This window comes from Peromyscus californicus, unplaced genomic scaffold (genome assembly GCF_007827085.1).
Source record: "Peromyscus californicus insignis strain IS unplaced genomic scaffold, ASM782708v3 Scaffold_22__1_contigs__length_63687245, whole genome shotgun sequence".
NCBI lineage: Eukaryota > Metazoa > Chordata > Mammalia > Rodentia > Cricetidae > Peromyscus > Peromyscus californicus.
The window spans coordinates 44,605,976-44,627,786 of NW_026294525.1; the positions used below are offsets into that span (position 1 = coordinate 44,605,976).

Genomic DNA, 21,811 nt, shown 5'->3' on the forward strand with positions numbered 1-21,811 from the left:
GTCCATCTTTAAAAGTTGAGTAACTAGCAGCAGAAAGTGGTTCTGAGGTCAGAAGGCGCAGAGTCACCATTCAGTAGTCATCCCTGTGATATGTAGTTTTTATTCAATGAATTTGAATCTTGTTGGTTATTTTTATTTTGGGCGAAATATATGTATATTTGTTTATAAGGTTAAAAAAAACTTTGCCTTTTCACAGATATTGCACATGTGTTAATTTTGTATTTTTTTCCCTGTATAGGCTTGGATTATTCATCAGCATGGTTACCTGGTAATGAGTCATTGTGGCAGGCCACAACTGTTCCATCTAGCCATCGAAATAGCCATATCAGGAGACACAGTATAACTTCTGACAGTGGAGACACTGGCATTGGCACTTCCTGTTCTGACAGCGTGGAAGGTAAGCTAATGTAGAGTAAGGTAAGATAAGGTGATGGAGAATGGTATGAACTGAGGTTATTCAAGAGGTGATTCTAAAGATTATAAGGTAGTGTTTGTGTTGTTGGTAGTAGTCAGTGTTGCTACATATAAAATATCAAATTCTCTGTATATTTGGTTTTCCCCTGCATTCAGAAAAGATTTTTGTTTTTATTTATGTGTATTTTCGGAGCAGCAGTAAAGCTGACTGAAGATGAAAGTGATTCCCCATGTACACCCTGTCCCCACCCATGTACACCCTCCCCTATTATTGCTGTTTGACCAGAGTAATGCATTCATTATTATTTGATGAACCTGTATTGCCATTTATTGCTGTATTAGTTACTTTCTGTTGCTATGATAAGATCCCATGATCAAGGCAACTTCTCAGAGAAAGAGCGTATTTTGGCTTTACAGTTTCAGAGGGTTACAGTGTCTCTGAAGAGGGAGCAGAGGTGGTAAACTGCTAGAATAGTAGCTCATAGCTCACATCTTGAGCCTTAAGTAGGAGGCAGAGAGTACACTGGGAAGGATGAGAATCTTTTGAAACCTCCAGCCTGCTCCCAGTGACTCTCCTCCTCTAGCAAGGCTGTACCTTCTAATCCTTTCCCAGCAGTTCCCAAGTATGGACCAAATACTCAGACATACACGTCTATGGGGGCCATTCTCATTTGAGCGTATCACAGTCACATGCTGATATTAATTTCCACTGTCGGTTTGAGAGGACTTTTGAATTACACTGGGGACACACCACTTGGGGGCAGATCTTCAAGGGCATCTTCAGTATAGTTTAACTGAGGCAGACAGACCTGGGTCCTGGACCCAATAAACAAAAGAAAATGAAAGGCAGATGAAGCCTGGCATCCCTCTTTCTCTGCTTTCTCATCTGCCCAGCTGTGATACCCCCAGCCACAGCTGTAAGCCATTTATGCTACCATGTCTTCTCAGCTCTTATGTTAGTTGTAAATGTCAGCTTGTCACAGCTTAGAATCTCCCGCAGAGAGTCTCAGGTGAGCTCATTGTCTTTATCTCTGTGGGTGTGTTTGTGAGGGATTAATTGGATTGTTAACTGCTCTAGGAAGACCTAGCCCATCATGGGTGGTACCATTCCCCAGGGTGGGCCTCCAATTGTACAGGAGTAAAGAAAGCTAGTTGAGTGTAAGCACAGTATAGCAATCAGGCAGCTTGGGTACATCTGTTTCACTCTGCCCCTGACTGTAGATATGATACAAGCAATCGTCTTAGGCTCCTGCCACAGTGATTTCCCTCAATCATGACTGTAGTCTGTAAGTATAAGCCAAATGAGCACTTTCTCCCCAAAAGTGTTTTCTGTCAGGCTATTTTATCCTGGCAGCAGAAATGAAGGTAGAACACCTGCCCTGATGGAGTGACCCTTCACGACGCAGCATCCTTCATCTCTTTTGTCTTGTCAGGGATTTGGTAAGGGCAATGAGAACAGTAGCAAAGATATACCAGATCTATAGTTAAGATTAAAGTTTACTCAGAATTGTATGCCTTCTGAATTTGGAGGGATTTATTAATGTGTCTAGTCACCGTAATGTATCATAAGCGTAGCTTTAGTGCCTTATGAATCTTCTGCCTATTTGTCTCTCCCTGTGCACATCTCCCAACTCTAGTTTTGTGCAAGTTTTGTGCTGTATTCATGGGTGTAAGAGCCATGTTATGACTAAAAGATTTTATTTTAAAACCAGGAATGGCTATTGGATTTTATCAAATATTTTATGTGGATTTCACCATAAGCTTGTTAATTTGGTGGTGGATTTTCCTGCTTGATGTGTCAAGTTTTCAGAGATGTGCTACCAAAGAGCATGCATCACTTGGCTTTGCAGTACCAGGAAACGCCCTGTATCATCATGTGCTTTTAAAAGTATGTATTGCTGAATTCTGTTTGCTTATACTTTGTTAAGGATGTATGTACGTGTGTGTATGAATGCTTTTCTTTCCCTTTTTTTATTTTTGCTATCAGGCTTTATACTACCCTTTAAAAATGAATTGGTTAGGTATTTATGTTTTCTGAAAGACATGGAAAAAGTTGTTTATTTTTAAATCATTTTCTTCAGTCTGAAGCTACAGATAATTTCTGAGTTAAGTGAGAAATTTTCTCAATATTTACAGAGCTAGTCAAATTTTTCAAATTAGATGAACTGTGATATTTTTTAAAAGGAAAGTTCCTAGTGGCTCATTGTGTATATGTAGTGTAGTTCCAACATCCCTACAGTTTGATATCTGTAGGTTTTATGGTAATAGTCCCTGCTCTATTTCTGTCTGCATAATTTGTGTCTTTTTTTCCTTCGTAGTCTTAGTTCTAGGTTGCCAATTTTATTGATCATTTAAAATAACCATATCTTTATTTTTCTTTTCAGTGTCAATGATTTCTGCTTTTTCTTAATTCCTTTCTGCATAGATTTGGTTCATTTTGCTAGTTTCTTTTTTTTTTTTTAAATATTTTATTTATTTATTTTTACGATTTATCTAGTGATTACATATACAGTGCTCTGTCTGCATGTATGCCTGCAGGCCAGAAGAGGGCACCAGATCTCATTATAGATGGTTGTGAGCCACCATGTGGTTGCTGGGAATTGAACTCAAGACCTCTGGTAGAACAGCCAGTGCTCTTAACCGCTGAGCCATCTCTCCAGCCCCCATTTTGCTAGTTTCTTCAGGTAGGAAGTTAGATTATTGAGACTTCTTTTAAATGTTCTCTCTCTCTCTCTCTCTCTCTCTCTCTCCGTCTGTCTTTCTCTCTCAACAACAAATAGATGAGAAAATCAGACTGTTCAGAGTAAAGGTTTATTTCAACTCACTGTTTTAGAGGCTCTTGTCCATGATTAGGTGGCCTGTGCCTATTAGGCCTCTAGTGGCGATCACCATGGCAGATTGCATGGTAGAGCAAAACTGCTCACCTCATGGCCAGGAACTAAAAGAGAATTGGAGGAGACCAGGGTCGTATAAGCCTCTGGAATGCAGGTACAAATATCTGTCTTAGGAACACTCCCGCCCCCAAACTTAAAGTTTATGCCACTTCTCAGTAGCACCATGCTGGGGATCTTACAAACTTTTACACATGAGCTTTGGTATGTTTGAGATGCAAAGTACATTCTTCCTCTGGTCCCAAAAGTTTATGTTTATCTCATACTGTTAAAAATATTTAAACTCTAAAGAGTTCCCTAGATTTTAACTGTTTATCATTGCTCAAAGGTCTAAATTCAAAGCTTTCTTCTGTAATATTGTTGTGAGCCCTTATTAAAAAAAAACAAAAAATAAAGTTTCAGCTTCTCTGAAATAAGAGGCAAAAGAGCAAATATTCCTATACCAAACGAGGAATAGAGAAATCAGAAGAAATTGGACCAAAGCAAGACTGGAAGCCAGTGTGGCAAACACTGAATCTTAAACTTCCATGTCTGGTATTTAGGACACATATTAGGTGTGGGCTTCCAAGGCCAGAGTACCTGCAAGCTTACAGCTGTATTGCTAGCCACTTGGCCACTCTTGATCTGGCTTTGCACATTGCCAGCAGCCTTCTTTAGTGGTATTCTACATTGCTGTCATCATTTTCCTAGGGTTTTCATCCCTCAAAGACTTAGTTACTATTTGGGGATTGCTTGTAGGGATACTGTCTATATCACACACTTTCTAGGCTGTTCTTTGCTTCCTGTTCTCATGTGCATTTGGCTAAAAGCATCTAGATGTATGCATGCAGTGCCCAAGTACTTAGCTGCTTTCAAATTTCTGCACCTAAGCTGCCTTATCACCTTTATGCTTGGATACTTAAAAAGATTTAGGGCATGGACAAAATGTATCTGGTTCTTGCTGTGGATAACAAGAGTTGCTTGTAATCTAGATCCCAACCATATCCTCATTGTCACCCGAAACCTCCACAATACAGGCTTCACTGACACATTCTTGTCAGCATTCTGATTGGAGCTCTTTTCTGGAATTGCTTCTTGAACATGGCTTGTACGACCCAAAGCTTTCTCTAGCCTGATTGTCTTCCTGTGAGCTGGGTATGGTGTAATCTCAGCACTAGGAGGCTGAAGCAGGAAGATTGCCATGAATTTGAGCTCAGCCTGGACTATGTAATAAGAGCTTGTCTCAAACAAACAAACAAACAAACAAACAAACAAAACAAACAAATGAAATTCAAGCAAATAAGTAGATAAACAGAAACTCTTAATGTAGGACAGTCCCATCCCTTTCTAAAGTGTGAAATGTATGGCAAGGATAGAGACCCCTTCTCTGAGTACCTGTAGAGTAATTCCGAAACCTGTCCACAGTCAGATATGAGTCAATGCAAAGCCACCCTTCCCTACTGTAACAAATACTGAAACCAATAGCTTACAAGTAGGAAGGTTTATTTTGCTGCCTATTTTAGAGGTTTCGTCCCAAGACCTCTTGGGGTCATCGTTTTAATTAAAGCAGCACAACATGGGAGGAGTGTCACAGAGAGAGCTGTTCACCTCCTTACTGTGAAGTCTGGGAGTGGGTAGGAGGAGGGAGGGGAAAGAGGATTCCATGGTTTCCTTATGTCCTGAATACCACTCAAGTTTACAGAACCTCTCAATACTGCCCTCTGGGGACCAAGCCTCTAAAACAGGATACCTGGTGAGATGGCTCAGGTAATGGAGACCTTTGCCACCAAGCCCAACCTTAGTTCAGTCCTTGAACTCATATGGAGGAGAGAACTGACTCCTGTAAGTTGTCCTCTGACCTCTACACACTGAGGCATTTGCCCTTCCCCTAAACAAATAGCTGAATGTGGGGACATTGAAGATCTAAATTGCAACATCTCCACTCTCAGAAACTGTTTTACCTATGTCCCACAGAGCTGGAAGTTCATATTTTCATTTTTATTCAGTTGAGTGTATGCATGTGTAATAGTTTAGATATTTATTATTTTATATATGTGTTTTACTGGCACATATGTAAGTGTATCACATGCCTTTGAATTCAGGAGAGGGTGCCAGATCCCCTGGAACTGGAGTTACAGTGCTTATGAGCTGCCATGTAGGGACAGGGAACTGAACCCTGGGTCATCTGCAAGAGCAACAAGTTCAGTATGTTTTATACTTGGTGACTTCTCCTTTGCACCTTAGGATTATGTAGAGTGTATTTACTTATTTAACTATATTTTGCTGCCTGGCTTAATTAGATATTGTTCTTCCGTTGAAAGGAATGGAATACTGGTTCTTTTATTTTCAATTGGATAAATTAAATGGCCTCTTTTGATACCCACGGGATAGAAGAGAGCACTTTCTTCCTGCTGGTCTAGGTTTCCCTTGGTAACATCACTGATCCCAATGTGGATTGCTTCATACATCTGGAGGTGATGGATGTCCAGAACCTCTATTAGGGCAGATCTCTTCTGTCATTGTGTGTGTGTGTGTGTGTGTGTGTGTGTGTGTGTGTAATTCATCCTCACAGACAGGGAATGAGGCTCCTGTCTCCCTGTGTGGTCTTTTTTGATGTCACTGTTGTAAGGCCCTTGGATACTTTATTACAACTTGACAAGTTTGGAAGCTTAGGTTTCTCACTTGGCGTTAGTTGGTAAGGGTGCAGGTTGGGCTACACTGCTTTCTGTGCTGGCTGGTTAGTGAATGGAGTTAACCATGCAGACCTTTTCTGTCTTCTTGCTGTATTCTTTCTTTGTTTTTGGGCTAGCAAGAATGAGCTTTTGTTGGGGTTCTTTTGGACATTCCTGTTGGTCATTATGAATTTCTGATTTTGCTGTTCCGAAGTCTTAGAGCCGTAAGGCAAAAAGGAAACAAAGAATGCCCTATTTCCTTGTCCCTCTTTCCATGGTCCTTGCATGGTCTGCCTTCTTCCTCTAACCTTTCAGGTCTCCTGTTCATTTTATATGTAATATTCAATACTTTTAGTTGTATTTAGACATAGTATTAGGAAAATACTTTTTCTTTTTCCACTGCTTTTTTGGTAAATCATGTTTAAATATTACTAGCTCATAACTTGGCTGTCAGTCCATAGGATATTGATTTTATTGTCAGTTTGCATAAGAATATTTCTAACTTTTAAATTGTAATACTACTTAAAGTTATAAAGTAAAAGAGATAACACAGAGTAAAATTTTTAAATAAAACTAATAATATTGTTAACACTTAAAGAGCCACAAATATAATGCCCAAAGTTGGTATTCATATATAAAATTTTATGTATTTAGTACTTTAACACAGGTAAAAAAATATAAGAAATCTATTTGATGGATTGCAGATGACCAATAGCATTGAAAAGATGATCAGATTTAGTCATAGTGAAATGAATGTCAAGATGAGATGCTGATTCTCACCATGAAACTGACCCTCCTTTCTCCAAAATACACAGTGATATCCAGATCTGAGCAAAGCTGAAAAATATTACTCCTTAGAGAGGAAGCTTGGCAGTGTTAACATCTGTATTGCTGTTACTCTATTCTAGGCACAATAGTTCTTCTTCTTCTTCCCATCTTTCAGATAAAGTGAGACACAAAAGGGTTAGATAACTTACCCATAAGTAAGCAGGGCTGGGAGTGTAGTAGTAAAATGTTTAGGGATCATGTACAAGGCTATGAATTCGATCTTCAATATCACCAAACCAAACCAAACTAGCCAACTAGAAAATCAAAAACAAAACAACCCACCAGAACCAAATCATAGGTAACATGTAATGTTCTCACTCAGCATAGGCTTGTGTAGTGAAACTATATACTATGTACAAGAATATTTATTGCCATACTGAAAAGTGTGATGCAACTTTAAGAGTCTATACAAGAAAGGAAAATGATTAAATATTTCACTAAGTATCCATTTAAATTAATTATGTGTGTATGTGTACACACTTATTCCTATATATTTCTATACCTTACAAGAAGAAATTCAAGCAAGTTTTTAGGTTAGGATGCCAAATTAAATACACTTCTTTATTGCCCCCTGAAACTCTGCTAAAACTTAGATAAAAGAACCAAAAGCTATATGAAGATAATAGGAAAATTATATTAAAATTATGGGAATTATTAGATTAATAACTAGCAATTGTTAGCATCTGGGCATGGTGGCCCATACCTTTAATCCTAGTACTTGGGATACCGAGGCAGGCAGACTTGAGTTCCAGGCCAGCCAGGGCTACCTAGTGAACCTTGTCCCCCTCCTCCCATTGCTAAAATTGTTAGCAGGCCCCAAGTAGCTAGACCCTAAGTTAGCTTCACAAAAGTGTAGCCGACCCTAAGGGTCTTCAGAAAGGCTTAAGAGCTGCAGTTCCAGGTCTGCAAGGCTTCTGTAGTGAGCTCCCCAAATCAGAAGGGAAGGTTCACCTTTATCGCCTTGAAGATTTTTAGACTATCTAAAACCAGGGTGTTGGAAAACCCTTTCCTCTGAAGGCCTCAGGCAAAAGGCATGGCTTTTCCTGGCAACCCGTTGCACCCTCTCCTGATATTTGTCTCCTTTTCATGTCCCCTTTGTCTTCAGATGTTTCTCTTTCTTCTCCTTATAAGGGAAACGATGTTTGAAAATACCAGTCTATGGCATTTGCTCCTACCTAATTCTGTATGACTGTTACCTTAATTTTGACTACGTCTGCAAAGGACTGATTTTCAAATTCACTCATATCATGTTTACTAGTGTGTGTGTGTGTGTGTGTGTGTGTGTGTGTGTGTGTGTGTGATAGAGACAGAGAGATTGAGAGAAAAAATGATTTTAGCTTATCTTAAATGTGATATGACACATTAAGAGACACAGTTCAGTTGGATGGTGGCGGCGGCGCATGCCTTTAATCTCAGTACTTGGGAGGCAGAGGCAGGCAGATCTCTGAGTTCAAGGCCATCTGGGACTACAGAGTGAGTTCCAGGAAAGGCGCAAAGCTACACAGGGAAACCCTGTCTCGAAAAACCAAAAGAGACACAGTTCAGTCTACAACGTTCTGTACAGTTTGTGAGGGTAAATGGAAAGGCATAAAAAAGTGCTGGAGAGTAGCTTGAATGAAACTGGATCTAAAAAGGAAGCCAGGGAACTGTACTCAGAGCTTTAGATAATGTTTTTGGTTATTTTCATTAACAAAATTTAAAAGTTATTAGTGAACATAATAACTTTTATTGTTGTGATAATAATGATATTAGTTTTAGTGATGTCATAATGATATTAGATACTAGCGAAGAAAACAGATGGGGATTTAAAGTTGCGGAGTTTGTGCCCTGTTCTTAGGGTTGTTTCAAAGTTTTGCTTTAAGCAGCTCATTCACTTCCCTAACCTTAGAGGTCCTGTGCAGTTCCTTCTCAGATAATCACTGGAGATCCAGAGAGAAATTCTGTAGGTTTTGAAGTTTTGACTTAAAAGCTCGATAATTCTATAGTGAATTACTTAAGCTCAAAATAGTATAACATTAATCAGGAAACTCTCCAGCTCCCTGCTGGAAGCCTTTTCTCAGTTTACCCAAGAAAATGGGGTGCTGTTCTCTTCATGACGGTGACCAGCAGAACATCTGAACATCCTTCACTGTGAAGTCTGTAGTTTTCATAATTTCCTGATGTTCTTGGATTTGCCTGCATATTATATAATAACCCTTTTCTACTGCTCTTTAAAGTTTTTTATTTTTATTCTGTGAATTAATGTGAAGCCAATTTGTGTTAGTAGTAGCAAATCTGTTTTTCTCACCAAATAATTGCACGAAATACAAGCTCCCGTGATCTTTCAGGGATAGACAGCATGAGTTTCCCTATTTCCTTGAACAGGCTGACTGAAGACATCTTTTTCTTTTGCAGGGGCTGGTAAACTTGCATTAGTTTGTGCTTTCACTTCCAAGCTAAACTTCAGCTCCTTTCCTTGCCAGATTTTTATTAATACAAGAATCAATTGTTTCATTAATTTTTATGGTATGTTGTATAATACTATAAAGATATTCTAAAAGACAATCATTTAATGTAAGGCATGTTCCTAGAAGATAGTCTTATTTAAAGGTTATTTTATATGGGTAAAACTGTCAAAATATGAAGCCAGGGTAAGTAGGGCAGGACTTTTAGGAAACAATAAAGGTTGTGAAGAATTGTGACTAAGAAGGAGATAGGATGCTAGAAGACTGACTGTGGATAAGAGAGATATTTCTGTGGAACATGAATCGGAATTGTGGTTTGAATGATGACCTTTACTGTAGTGGTTTGAGTGAAAATGTCCCCCACAGGCTCAGATGTTTGAACACTTGCTTCCCGGTTGGTGGCACTGCTTGGGTAGGTGTAGGAGATGTGGCCTTGCTGGAGGAGGTATGTCGCCAGGGGTGCGTTTTGACGTTTCAAAGCCGAGAGCTGTTTCCAGTTCATACTCTCTCTCTGTTTGTGCCTATGGTTTAAGATGTGAGCTCTCAGCTCTAGCCACCATGACTCTACTTTGCCATTCTGGACTCTTATCCCCCGGGAACTGTAAGCCCAAAAACTTTTCTCTTACAAGTTGCCTAAGACTACTTATTCAGTAGGAAAGGCTACTGTATTTTGACTTAACCCTTGAGTCTTAGTGTACATTCTCTCTTCTGAATTGTTGTGCCCTCTGTGGTTTCTGTTGCATGAGAACTATTGGTGTGTTGGTGTCCTCTGTGTTCTTTGGCAAATGTCCCCACAGAGTCCAGAGGTTGGTTTATAGACTTCTGTTTTTCCTTGTGAGATTTGCTTCCTGGCCTGTCTTTGTAGTGTAAAGGGACTGAAAGAACTACTGTGGAGAATTGCTGAATGCTGCAAATAGCTTAGCAGTAGAACACAGTTTGATAGATCGATGCTCACAGTAAACGTGAGCTTTAAAGTGTGCTGTCTGCTGGACTGCTGTATAAAAGTGTCATATGAATGTGACGTGTGTGCTTTACACACTCAATCCTTGGTTCTGGAATAGTCATCTGTTAGCCAGAAGTCTGCTTTGTTTGTCTTTTATAAAATTAACTATGCTTGTTTACCTACTTTTTCTTCTTTCTTTTGTACTAGGACCTTGCACACATTAGGCAATGTTTCACCATTAAGCTATATCCATGGCTAATCTACCCTTGTTAAACATATACTTCTGGACAGTGTAGAATAACCTCCAGAATATTCAGCTCCTTTTTACTATAGCCCCTTACTTGAGAATTCCCTACCATGGCCTATTATATTAATTTCTAAACAATATATATTTTGTTTAAGTATTAGCAAATGTAATCTGAGCTTATTTTAAAAATTCAAATAAAATATTCTACAAAATATTTTAATAAGCTGTCTTCAAGCCTTTTGTTGGTGATATGTCCAAATAATATTATAACATGTTATATAATCCAGATATTTAACTTATTATAGTTATTTTGGGTTTGATACATTCCAGTCATTATTTCTCTTTGTAAGACAGTTAAGGTGGAAGATTATCTATACACTAAGTGCCATTTTAATTTTTTTTTTTTTTTTTTTTTTTTTTTTTTTGGTTTTTCGAGACAGGGTTTCTCTGTGTAGCTTTGCGCCTTTCCTGGAACTCACTTGGTAGTCCAGGCTGGCCTCGAACTCACAGAGATCCGCCTGGCTCTGCCTCCCGAGTGCTGGGATTAAAGGCGTGCGCCACCACCGCCCGGCAGCCATTTTAATTTTTGAGTATAGATAAAAGTATGTGAAATAGTTTTTATTTTGGTTCTATAGTATATTGTTTTAATACTGCATGTATAAAGTCAATCAACAAAGACTAAGCTCAAATTACAGGGCTTCTGATAGGCAGATTTCAGGCAGTTCCTTTATCTGTGAAACAACAACAGAAACCCCCTTTTGACTTACTGTACTGAACTATGTTTAGTAGTCTGTGTTGGGTTATTTTTTAGGCATACTAAGAAAGGTACAGATAGAGGTAAGTTTTTGCTTTTGACAATTTCCTACTGCTAATTTTCTTTGGGGAATGATAATTTTCTCCAATTAATTTCATTTATCTTAAATAAACAGGTCCAATAAAATGAACTGTTTAATCATACCTTCATTAGTTGGTTTACTAGTAATAGACCATTTAATACTTTATGTTTTGAGCTCATTCTGTGTGTTTGTATGAGAGGAGTCACTTGCTAGGCTGTCTTCATCTTAGGAAAAAGACAAGGGCTCTTTAAGGTAAGGGTTACTTAGTGTCTCCTGTGTGTTAGACAGGGCTAGTGGTAGAAACAAAGCAGCTGTTTCTCCTGTCTATATGCCATCCAGTGGAGAAGACAGCAAGTGATGTAAAATAAGGAAGCAATCTGTAAGTGAAGCATGCTGGGAGGTAAGGATGATGTTGGGCAGTGGGAGGATGGGGAGGTGGAGTAAGTGTATGTCTTATGGATTCATTTAAACAGAGTCCAAGAAGGTGGGAGGTGCTGGCTGGGCAGGGTTAGAGGAGTACAGACAATCTAGGTGGAGAGGTCAGCGTGGTCAGAGTCTGAGAGTCAGTCAGTACTGTGGTGTATGTGCTAATGGGAAGGTAAGAACACAGAAAAGCTGAATTGGATGTCAAGGGACTGCTTGCTGTATTTGAGTAGGAGTTGATGGTAACTTATTCACAAGAAGAGAGAGACAGGAGAAGAAGAGCTTGAGGTCATTCAGGAGGTAAAAACAGTACCTTCTCCCTCACCCTCCTGCTTTTTTGGACAAGGTCCTGTGTATCCTAGGCTTGCCTTGATCACAATACATAGCCAAGGTGTTACAGGCATGTGTCCTCATCATTACTTATGACTTTGAGATATCACAACATTCGTGGTCTTAAGGTGAATAAAAATGTCTTCTGTAAGGTAGGTGTGGTGCCATACATCTGTGTCAGTACTCAGAAGCCCCAGGCAGGAGGATTATGAGATGCAGACCAGAACGGGCTATATAGAAAATTGAAAATAAGCATCATCGGTATAATAGCTAGACCCTATCTAAAACCAGTCAACAGAAAACCCATACATTTGCAATATAATATAATTCATATAAACTGTGAAATCCTGAGGTAAAATTCAACCATCTTAATTTCGAACAGTTTAGTAATGTGTCCAGAGGTTGCAGTTTTCCAGATGGTGGAAGTGACATTGTCTACCTCTCACTCCAAAGCCTTTCTGAACGCTGACATGCCTATGCTTAGAAAGAACAGAGGAGAGAAGGCCTGAACAGTGAGGGCAGTGTTGTCCAGCTAACAGTAGATGGAGAACTAGCCCAGGCGTCTGTTTTGAGTTCTGCTCTTGGTTAAGTAAGATTACTAACCTCTGTGGGCCAGTTCTTCAATTCATGGTTGTAAGTCAAAGTACCCATAAACTATTTTAAAATATTTACCGAAGATATATAGACTACTTTGAAATATTAATTTTAAAAAGAAAGGAATTGCTTATGATGTAAAAATTTTTTGCCCATTTGTTACAGTACACTGTGATTATGGTATTAACAAGAAAGCGAAAGAAAAAAAAACCTATCATATGTAAAAATGATTGCCTTGTGGTTCAAGTAAAATATTGTAATTCATATTGATTAATAATTGTGCTCCTATATTTTAAACCAGAATGTTTTGATTTGGGGCTTTATTTTTAACTAAAAACTTATGATTTATTATTATCATTTGGATCTAGGATAGAAACTCTTTTGCATTTAATTCCTTCTTGTTATGGGAGAGTAGATCAGAGAAGATGTGGAGGCGGGGAGGTTCTATATAAGAACATAGAATCAATGTGTTCATAGATAAAAATAACAGAAAGTTGAGATTTTGTTAAAGATTCAGAAATGTTATTAATGAATTAAATGTAATTTGCTTACATTGCTAGGTTATAGTGATGTCCTTAAACAGTTTTAACATCTGTCACTAGCTCTTTTATGGTTTCCTGAATGCTACAGATGCTGTTCTCTAGTTTGTAAAATGACTGCTTCTCAGCTAGTTTTAGATTACACTGTTGTAGTTTGAGATTTGTGACTACAGTCAGGTAACTTTAAGCACATTAGGAAATACATTGTATCTATCTTTAGTTTCCCTGGGCAAACTAATAATTTTAAAGGGTTAACACAATTAACACAGTTAACATTTTCTAGATGCTTCTCTTGACTCAGAAGTAATAGTTAGTCCCCCCAAGACACTCATACGTCAGATATTTGAGGCCTTGTTTATTTATTCATGTCCTGTATGTGCATGTTATGGATGTACATATGTGTATAAATAGACTAGCCTTTTATTTTATTTTATTTTTTTACTTTTGACAGTAATGAATTCCAGATGTTACAGTAAGTCATATTTTATCATAAAACTCTGAGTACTGGTCATAGTTGAACTTGGAATATGTAAGCTTGAAAGCTTCAGAATTGGAGTCATACCCAGATGATGGGTGTTCTCATGAGTTGAGCAGTAGAATGCTTGTTTAAAAGTGGTATTTCTGAGCCCCCTTTCTACCAGTGCTGAGCATATTCTGCTGATGTATGGTAGCATATTCCAGGTAACTTTTTTGCATGCTATAGTTTGAGACTTTTTAGTAAGGAACTTCTAGGGGTAACTTCTGCCCTTAATTTAATTAAGATCATATTCTATAAACACTGTCTCTTGGTTGTGTTCAGATTTATAGTAACAAATTCAAGGGTAATGCTAAGGAAGTGGCCCAGTTGGTAAGGTGCTTGCCTGATATGCATGAAACCCTCAGTTCCATCCCAGCATCCCAGAACCCACATAAAGTGCTGTCCACCTGTGGTCCCAGCATCCCAGAACCCACATAGAGTGCTGTCCACCTGTGGTCCCAGCATCCCAGAACCCACATAGAGTGCTGTCCACCTGTGGTCCCAGCACCTGTGGTCCCAGCACTTGAGAAATGAAAGTAGGAGGGTCAGAAGTCCAGAAGCTGATTACATAGATAATTCAGTCCTATCCTGGGGCTCCATGAGACTCTGTCTCAAACACATAAAAGACATTAAAAAAAGCAATCTGCCGGGCGGTGGTGGCACATGCCTTTAATCCCAGCACTCGGGAGGCAGAGGCAGGCGGATCTCTGTGAGTTCGAGGCCATCCTGGGCTACAGAGTGAGTTCTAGGACAGGCTCCAAAGCTACACAGAGAAATCCTGTCTCGAAAAACCAAAAAAAAAAAAAAAAAATCTGATGAAGTGGCTTTTTATCACCAATTGTTGATCTTTTATGCAGTTGAAAAATCCCAAGCAACTGAAGGCAGGTAGGAAAGTAGCACATTGTTAGCCCCGAGGCAGCAGCCAGGCCTGGTGGTTATGTTTCAGTGTTTGGAGTAGCATGGGAAGTAGATAATCAGCTAATATAGTATTCACACTTCTCTAACAATGTTATTGAGATATTTCAGACTCTCTGAGAATCATAAAAACACCTTTGTAGAAATATGGCCAAGAGGTACAATTATGTTACCTGAAAAAAAAATTAAGATCTCATGGAAAGTAAAATGTGAAAGCCAGATTCTCTTTGCTGTCTCTTTCTTCTCTTGCCAAAGTGCTTGGATTTGGCATAGACTTCCATAGTTTAGATGATACAGTATTCCAGTTTTCTGATAGAATTATGTCTGAGACTTTAGTGTTGGATCATTAGTAAGACCTCTATGTAGGGACATAGACTTTCCTTCTTTATTGAGTGCTATATTAGAACCCACTGAACTAACCAGACTTTTCTTTTAAAGGTACAATACTTTGAAAAATACACAATACTAGGATAAATATGAATGTTTTCAAGTATAACTGTCATCCTTTCATACACTTAATAATTTAAGCATATTTAGAAAGTAGTGTTTGACAAATAGTGGGTGACTATAATACTTCACTGTCACCAAGAGCAGGTCATCCAGACCAAAACCTAGAGGAGCGTTGCAGTTGTGTGAGTACCCAACCCAGCAGGGTACAGTGAAGGCAGTGCCAAGTGGGGAATTTATAGCTCCGAGTGCCTACACTCCAAAGTCAGAGAGAGCTCAAGTAAAGAGCTTGAAGATGTGGCTTAAAGCCTTGAAAAACCAAAACCCAAAGCAGAAGGAGGCAAGGAGTATCAGGACAAAAATTGATGAAATAGACTAAAAATATTAAAAAGAATCTATGAAATTTGTCAATTCTTAGCCAAATTAACCACAAGAATGTAAAGCCTATATACAAACTTGTAGCCAGTAACATGGTAAATAGCCAGAAACTTGAAGCATTCTCACTAAGATTGGGGGCAACACAAGAGTGCTCATCTCCCCACTCTTCCTCAGTGTAGTGCTTGGACAATAAGACAGCAGAGTAAATTATAGGGGTACAGATAGGAAAGGACTCTTTATGATTCTATACACATAAAACCTTAAAACTTTGGAAAACTAAAGCTGAGAAACACACCCAGCAAAGTAGCAGGATACAAATTTCGCATACACATGTTTATTAATGGTAACCATATCAAGAAATCAGGGAAATAATCTTCACAGTAGCCTTAAAACCATCTAGTAAATCAATCCCCAAACCTTGGAGTAAACCTACCCAAGGAAGCAGAAGACCTCTCTGTCAGATGAATAGATAGCGAAAATGTTGTGCATAGACACAATGGGGATTTTATGCAATTGTAGAGAAAGGTAAATGGTGCAATTTGCAGGAAAATGGGTGGAACTGGAAAGTGTGATAACCAAAATAATAAAGAGAAACAGTGTATGTTCTCTGTCATTCGCATATCTCAGCTACTAATTTACATACATATGTACATCAGTTTGTCTGTCTATCTGTAATTACATGAGAGTGAGTATGTGTAGTGGACCTGAAAGTGGCAGATGAGAGGCAAGAAAAAGAGACTAATGGGATGGGAGTGGATAGTAGAACACATGTGATATGAATGGAAGGGGAAATATCAATACTGGGGAGAGGGAAAGGTGTAAGCAGAGGGAGAACATGAAGTGGGGGAAGAAAAGAAGGTGATGATGGTAGTTCACCCACTAGGATGTATGCAAAAGCAGAGAGAAAACCTGGTAACAGATAACGATGCTCCTGGAAACCATAGGCTATTCAACAGAAGTCTCAGTACCAGGGGTGGGCTCAAATGGTTGGTCTAGGAGGCCACTAGGGCCCCCAGAAGGATACAGTTATTTACTCTCACTGCTGGTTACTTCTCAGCACTGATGAAACTGTGTTGCTAAAGAGATTTCCTATGCTTTGGTCTCAGGATATGGAGAAATCCAGCTGGAACTGGGGTGGAAGCCTCCTTCCTGCTTTAGCTCACTACTGCTAGAGGGTGTTAGGCAGGCTGTAGAGAATTGTCATCAAAAGTCTTAATTTTTGATGGGAGCTGCAGACCCCAAGGACTACACTATAGTTGGTTTTTATTACTCTTTGGGGGCCCATCAGTCATCTCCCAAATAAATACATGGAGACTTATTCTTACTTGTGAATATCCGGCCTTAGCTTGTCTTGTTCTTGGCCAGCTCTTCTAAGTTAAATTATCCTGTTTTCTTTGACTATGTTTTGCCCCTGGGTTTTTTTTTTTTTAATGTTTCTTTATTCTATATCTTTCTTTCCTTCTTACTCCATGACTGGCTGTGTGGCTTGGTGGCTGGCCCCTGGCATCCTCTTCTTTTCTTGCTCCTTCCTCTTCTCCTGAGCCTAGATTTCTCCTCCTATTTATTCTCTCTGCCTGACAGCCTGTCTATTCCTCTCCAAAGAGCTATTGGCCGTTCAGCTCTTTATTAGACCAATCAGATGTTTTAGGCAGGCACAGTAACATAGCTTTACAGTCAAACAAATGCAACATAAAATAATACAACACATCTTTGCATCATTAAATATGAGAGTCTTTCCGAGTCTACCTCTGGCCTCCTCCCACCTTTAAAAGGGTTCCTGGGTGGAGGAGTGATGAATGAGGAAATATTAGGTAGAAAGAGACAGTAAAAAAGACAGAGACACAGAATAGCTTTGGGAGGGCCCTGGGTCAATACCTAGTCGCCCAGAGCTTTATTCAAAAGGGCTTTTTATAATATGCCAAGGGGAGAGGCAAAAGACCTCCCCCTTGCAAGATCAAAGCACATCGTATAGCCAAGTGTAGACCCTTCCAAACACCTGGTAACCACACCCTTGGCCAAATTATTCCATTATGCAGCTCTGCTGGGTAAAGCAAGCTCAGATTCCATGACCTTGAGTAAGATCTCACTAGGCAGCCTCTGTAGGCCTCCACAATTAAATAATATTCTACAGCATAAATGAATGCAACACATCTTATACTAATATTCCACAACACTACACTACTGACTGGCCAGGCAAAATGTGCCCACAGGTCGGATAGTGGCAAGTTAAGTAATAGGGGAACCATCTGCTCTCTGAACAGATTTTAGAGCTGCCCAATGGGAGGGAATCCACATTTACTACTACCAACTTGGTCAAATGCCTTTGGCTAGGGATGTCATAGGCCCTAGAGGGGAAGTTACTGCTATTTTCCTGCTAACTGGACATGATGTGTCCATCAAACTGCTGTCTAAATATTGTGTTTGTACCTTTGGTTAAGTGCTACTGTCAGCTTTCGTCAGAGACGCTCCCCCCCCCTTTTTTTTTGCAGTGGGTAGCAATAGCTGCAGAGACTTAGAACTGGTCAAAATGCTGAGAATAAGGGGCTGCTTGCTGAAAGCTCAGCCATAAATGGGAGTTATATATCACCCACTTCAAGGCTCAGGAAATATTGCAGAAGAAGGGGGGAAAAACATAAGAGCCAGAGAGAGAAAGGAGTGGAATGCATTGGAACACTCCTCAGAATGACATTACCATTGCACTCTTGATCTCATAGCAGTTATGATTCCTAGCATAAGACCTATACAAGATTGGGCCTGCCAACACTCTGTCATGGGTGGGGCTAGGAAGAGGAAGAAGGACCCATGAATATCCCATGCCCTGTCCCTATAGGCAGATAATGGTAGCTAAGGGACTAGGTCTCATGAGACTCCGCTGCTCCCTGAGGATCTATGGCCAGTTAGTGGTCCATTAAGGGAGGGAGAGGCATTTTCTTCAATGGGTAGCACTGATGAGGAGTGTGTATGCTCTGTAAATTATCCCTCTCCTGGGTCCCTATAGCAACCCTAAGGAATCTCACTTGCTTATCAAGAATAAACAAACAGGCACAGCAGTAGAAGATGACTGTGGAGGGGATCACTGGGAGCAGATGGGGAACAGAGGAGAGAAATGGGTGTGGGGATTATGTTTGAAAGTATAGTGAATTATTTCCGATAACTGTAGAGGGATAATAGTACTAACAATTTCCTCATTTTGAGGAAGAAACTCAGAAATAAATACTAGGAAGCCGCATTCAGATTTTTACTTTGGCAGTTTGCATTTTACATTTTTAACCTGTTAATTGAAACTGACTTGGCGATCTTTTCTCCTTCCAGATCACTCAACTTCAAGTGGCACACTCTCTTTTAAACCTAGTCCATCATTGGTTACTCTTCCCACTGCCCATGTGATGCCATCCAACTCCAGTACTTCAATTTCCAAACACAGGGACTCTCTGGCATCAGAGGGCTCTAAATGGAGTGCAAGCCTCCTGCAGACATTGGGAGACCACAGGGGAGGGGAGCAGGACTCCTCACTAGACATGAAAGACTTCCGGCCCCTGCGGAAATGGTCATCTTTGTCCAAACTTCCTGCCCAGGAGAACTGCAACCAGAGTGGCATTGTATGCACAGAAGAGTTGAGGAGTGATTTGGAAAAGGCAGGGAAGGGCAGGGCTTTCCCATCCCACTTAAGGACCTTTGGGCCTAGTTGCTTACATGACAGTATGGAGATGCTTAAGCTCGATGACAAAGAAATAAGTAAAAAGCGCTCGTCAACCCTGGACTGCAAGTATAAATTTGAGAGCTACAACAAAGAGGACATCAGAGCCGCTGCCTCTGCTCTCAGGAGACAGACCTTAGACATGACGTACAGTGCCTTACCTGAGAGCAAGCCCATTGTGACAGGCTCAGAGGCTTTTGAGTCTCCAAAGTATTTAATGCTTGGCCAGCAGGCAGTAGGTGGAGTTCCCATTCAGCCTTCTGTGAGGACGCAGATGTGGCTTACAGAGCAGCTACGGACAAACCCATTGGAAGGCAGAACTACAGAGGATTCTTACAGTTTAGCTCCTTGGCAACAGCCGCAAATTGAAGAGTTTCAACAAGGAAGTGAAACGCCAATGCAGGTAAGGCTCAAAACCTAGTGTTTGCTTCCCTCCAGTGGACATTTTGTTTATTGCAGTAAGTATATGACTGCCTACACCACGTCTCTCACAAGTTAATAAATGTAAGTGCTATAAATTTGACATGTTGTGTTGATTAGAAAAACAAAGTCATTTGAGATAAGTTAACATGAGACCCTTAAACATTGTGCTTAACTTGACCTTTACTTTCTCATTTGTTAAGTAGGCATAAAAAGAAAACATGTTTAAAGAAATGTGAAACAAAAACAGAAGCTGACATGGCATAAGAGAAAGAAAATTGATTTGGAAAAAATAGGTCTTGGATGTTTTTCCTGATCATATCACATTTAGGACCTAATTTTTTTCTTTTTTTAATAACTTTTTTTAACATGCACACAAAATGTTGATTTTATTATGTATTTTTCTTACTGTTTTTCTTCATCTTCTGCTCTCCCCACCCCAGTCCAGTTCCCTCCTGTTGGTTCCCTTCCTCGTCCCACAGAGCCTTCTTGCTCTTATGTCATGTATATTTTCTGCTCTCTTTTTTATTCTTCCTCCATCATAGCCCTTTCTAGTTGGTAATTGTTGCCCTCACATATATAAAATTAAAATCTAGCTTACAATATGAGAGAGAGTACATGGTATCTGTCTTTCTGGGTCTGGGGAACTCCACTTCATAGAGTAATTTCAAGTCCCATTCATTTTATGCAGATGCCATGTTTTCATTTTCCTTCATGGCCAAGTAAAATTGCATTGTGTACCTGTAACACATTTTCTCACCCGTTCATATAGTGATGAACTTCTAGGCTGGGTTCATTTCTAGCTGCTCTGAATGTCAGTAAACATGGCCGTTCACCCACTTCTGTGGTGGGACTTCGTTTTAGATGCTGAGAACCCAGTGTCTGTGACCTGTCACTTCATTTCTTTGGGCCTTAGTTTCTTGTTCTATAAAATGAGAAGATGGAGCCCAGTGATTTGTACCATTTGGTAATGGTTTCTTTGGATTTAACCTCTAAGTCAGCTGCAATTGTTAAGTGAATCAACCATCATTGAATCAGTTTAAAGGAACCACTTTATGATAATACAGCATAGAGAGAAACGTAGTGTATTAATCCCCATTGAGTATGTGGAATAACATGCTAATGGGTAAATTTCTTGATTTGGAAAAGGGATTGATATGATGTACACTGTGGAGAAAAAACTCAGTTTTGAATCTTTCTAGAACATAGTAGAGGGAGAGCACAATTAATGAGAGACATTCCTATATGCTTTAGAGAAGTGGTTCTCAACTTGTGGGTCGTGACCTCTTCGGAGGTTTGAACAACCCTTTTACAGGGGTAGCATAAGACCATCAGAAAACACAGATATTTACATTATAATTCCTAACAGTAGCAAAATAACAATTAGGAAGTAGCAATGAAAGTAAATTTGTGGTTGGGTGTCACTACAACATGAGGAACTGTATTAAAAGGTCACAGCATTAGGAGGGTTGAGAACCACTGTGCTAAACCATCCAGAGAGGGTAGGTAGTGTAATTCTGAAGAATTTTCCTCTGTGGTTGAAGAAAAACCATCTGCCTTCATTGGTTTAGGATATAGGACTCTGTGCACACTGTTCAGCACTAATCTTGGCTCTTTCCTCTCTGTTTTGATACCCCACCCATGATACCCCAAACTGACTCTGTAGGGTTGTGACAGATTCTTGACTTTGATCCAGGAAGAATGCTTAATTTACATGTGCCCTTTGTGTTCGTTGTTTTCAAAGTGGGATGTGGAGAATGTGGACCTCTACGTGCATTAATCATTAGATTCTCTTAAGTTCACGGTGGATCTGCCCCATGGTGATTAAGTAGTAAATCCTATGGCTAACGTTACAATTTTCATGTTCCCTTGGCTATAGTTGTTTAAAAAGGAAGATGAAATTTTGTGCCTATATGAATCATAAAGTGGTTTGATCAGTCAAGGTATTGGCAACTAATACTTTTAACATGTTAGTGGAGGCTTTTCTGTTACTTAAATGAAGATTTTGATTAAGTAACATAAAAGACAATTTCTTCAAAGTGAGTTGTGAATGAAAAAGTCTGGCTTCTAGCTTGGAAGAATTTTATTATGTTCTTTGTAATTTTTCTTATTTTCACTATTTTTGCATGTTGTTGTGTCTGACTTTTTGACTGAGATAATCTACATACTGAGAGATGAGATTATGACACAATGTAGTGTCATTACATTTTGTGACACAAGAGGTAGCTTGAAAAGCATCTAGTATTTTATTTGCATGTTTTAAAAATTTATTTGTCTATATGTATATTTTGTCTATA

At 39.4% G+C, this 21,811-nt stretch overlaps 1 protein-coding gene across 3 annotated transcripts in view; it reads left to right on the forward strand.

Annotated features, from left to right (window-relative positions):
- Positions 1 to 21,811, forward strand: part of Cep85l (centrosomal protein 85 like) — a 119,660-nt gene that overhangs the window by 19,086 nt on the left and 78,763 nt on the right. For all 3 annotated transcript variants that reach the window (XM_052751334.1, XM_052751333.1, XM_052751335.1), the window contains exons 2-3: positions 239 to 397; positions 18,710 to 19,497. In XM_052751334.1, the coding sequence (XP_052607294.1) occupies positions 239 to 397; positions 18,710 to 19,497 (947 nt within the window). The remainder of the gene's footprint in view (positions 1 to 238; positions 398 to 18,709; positions 19,498 to 21,811) is intronic.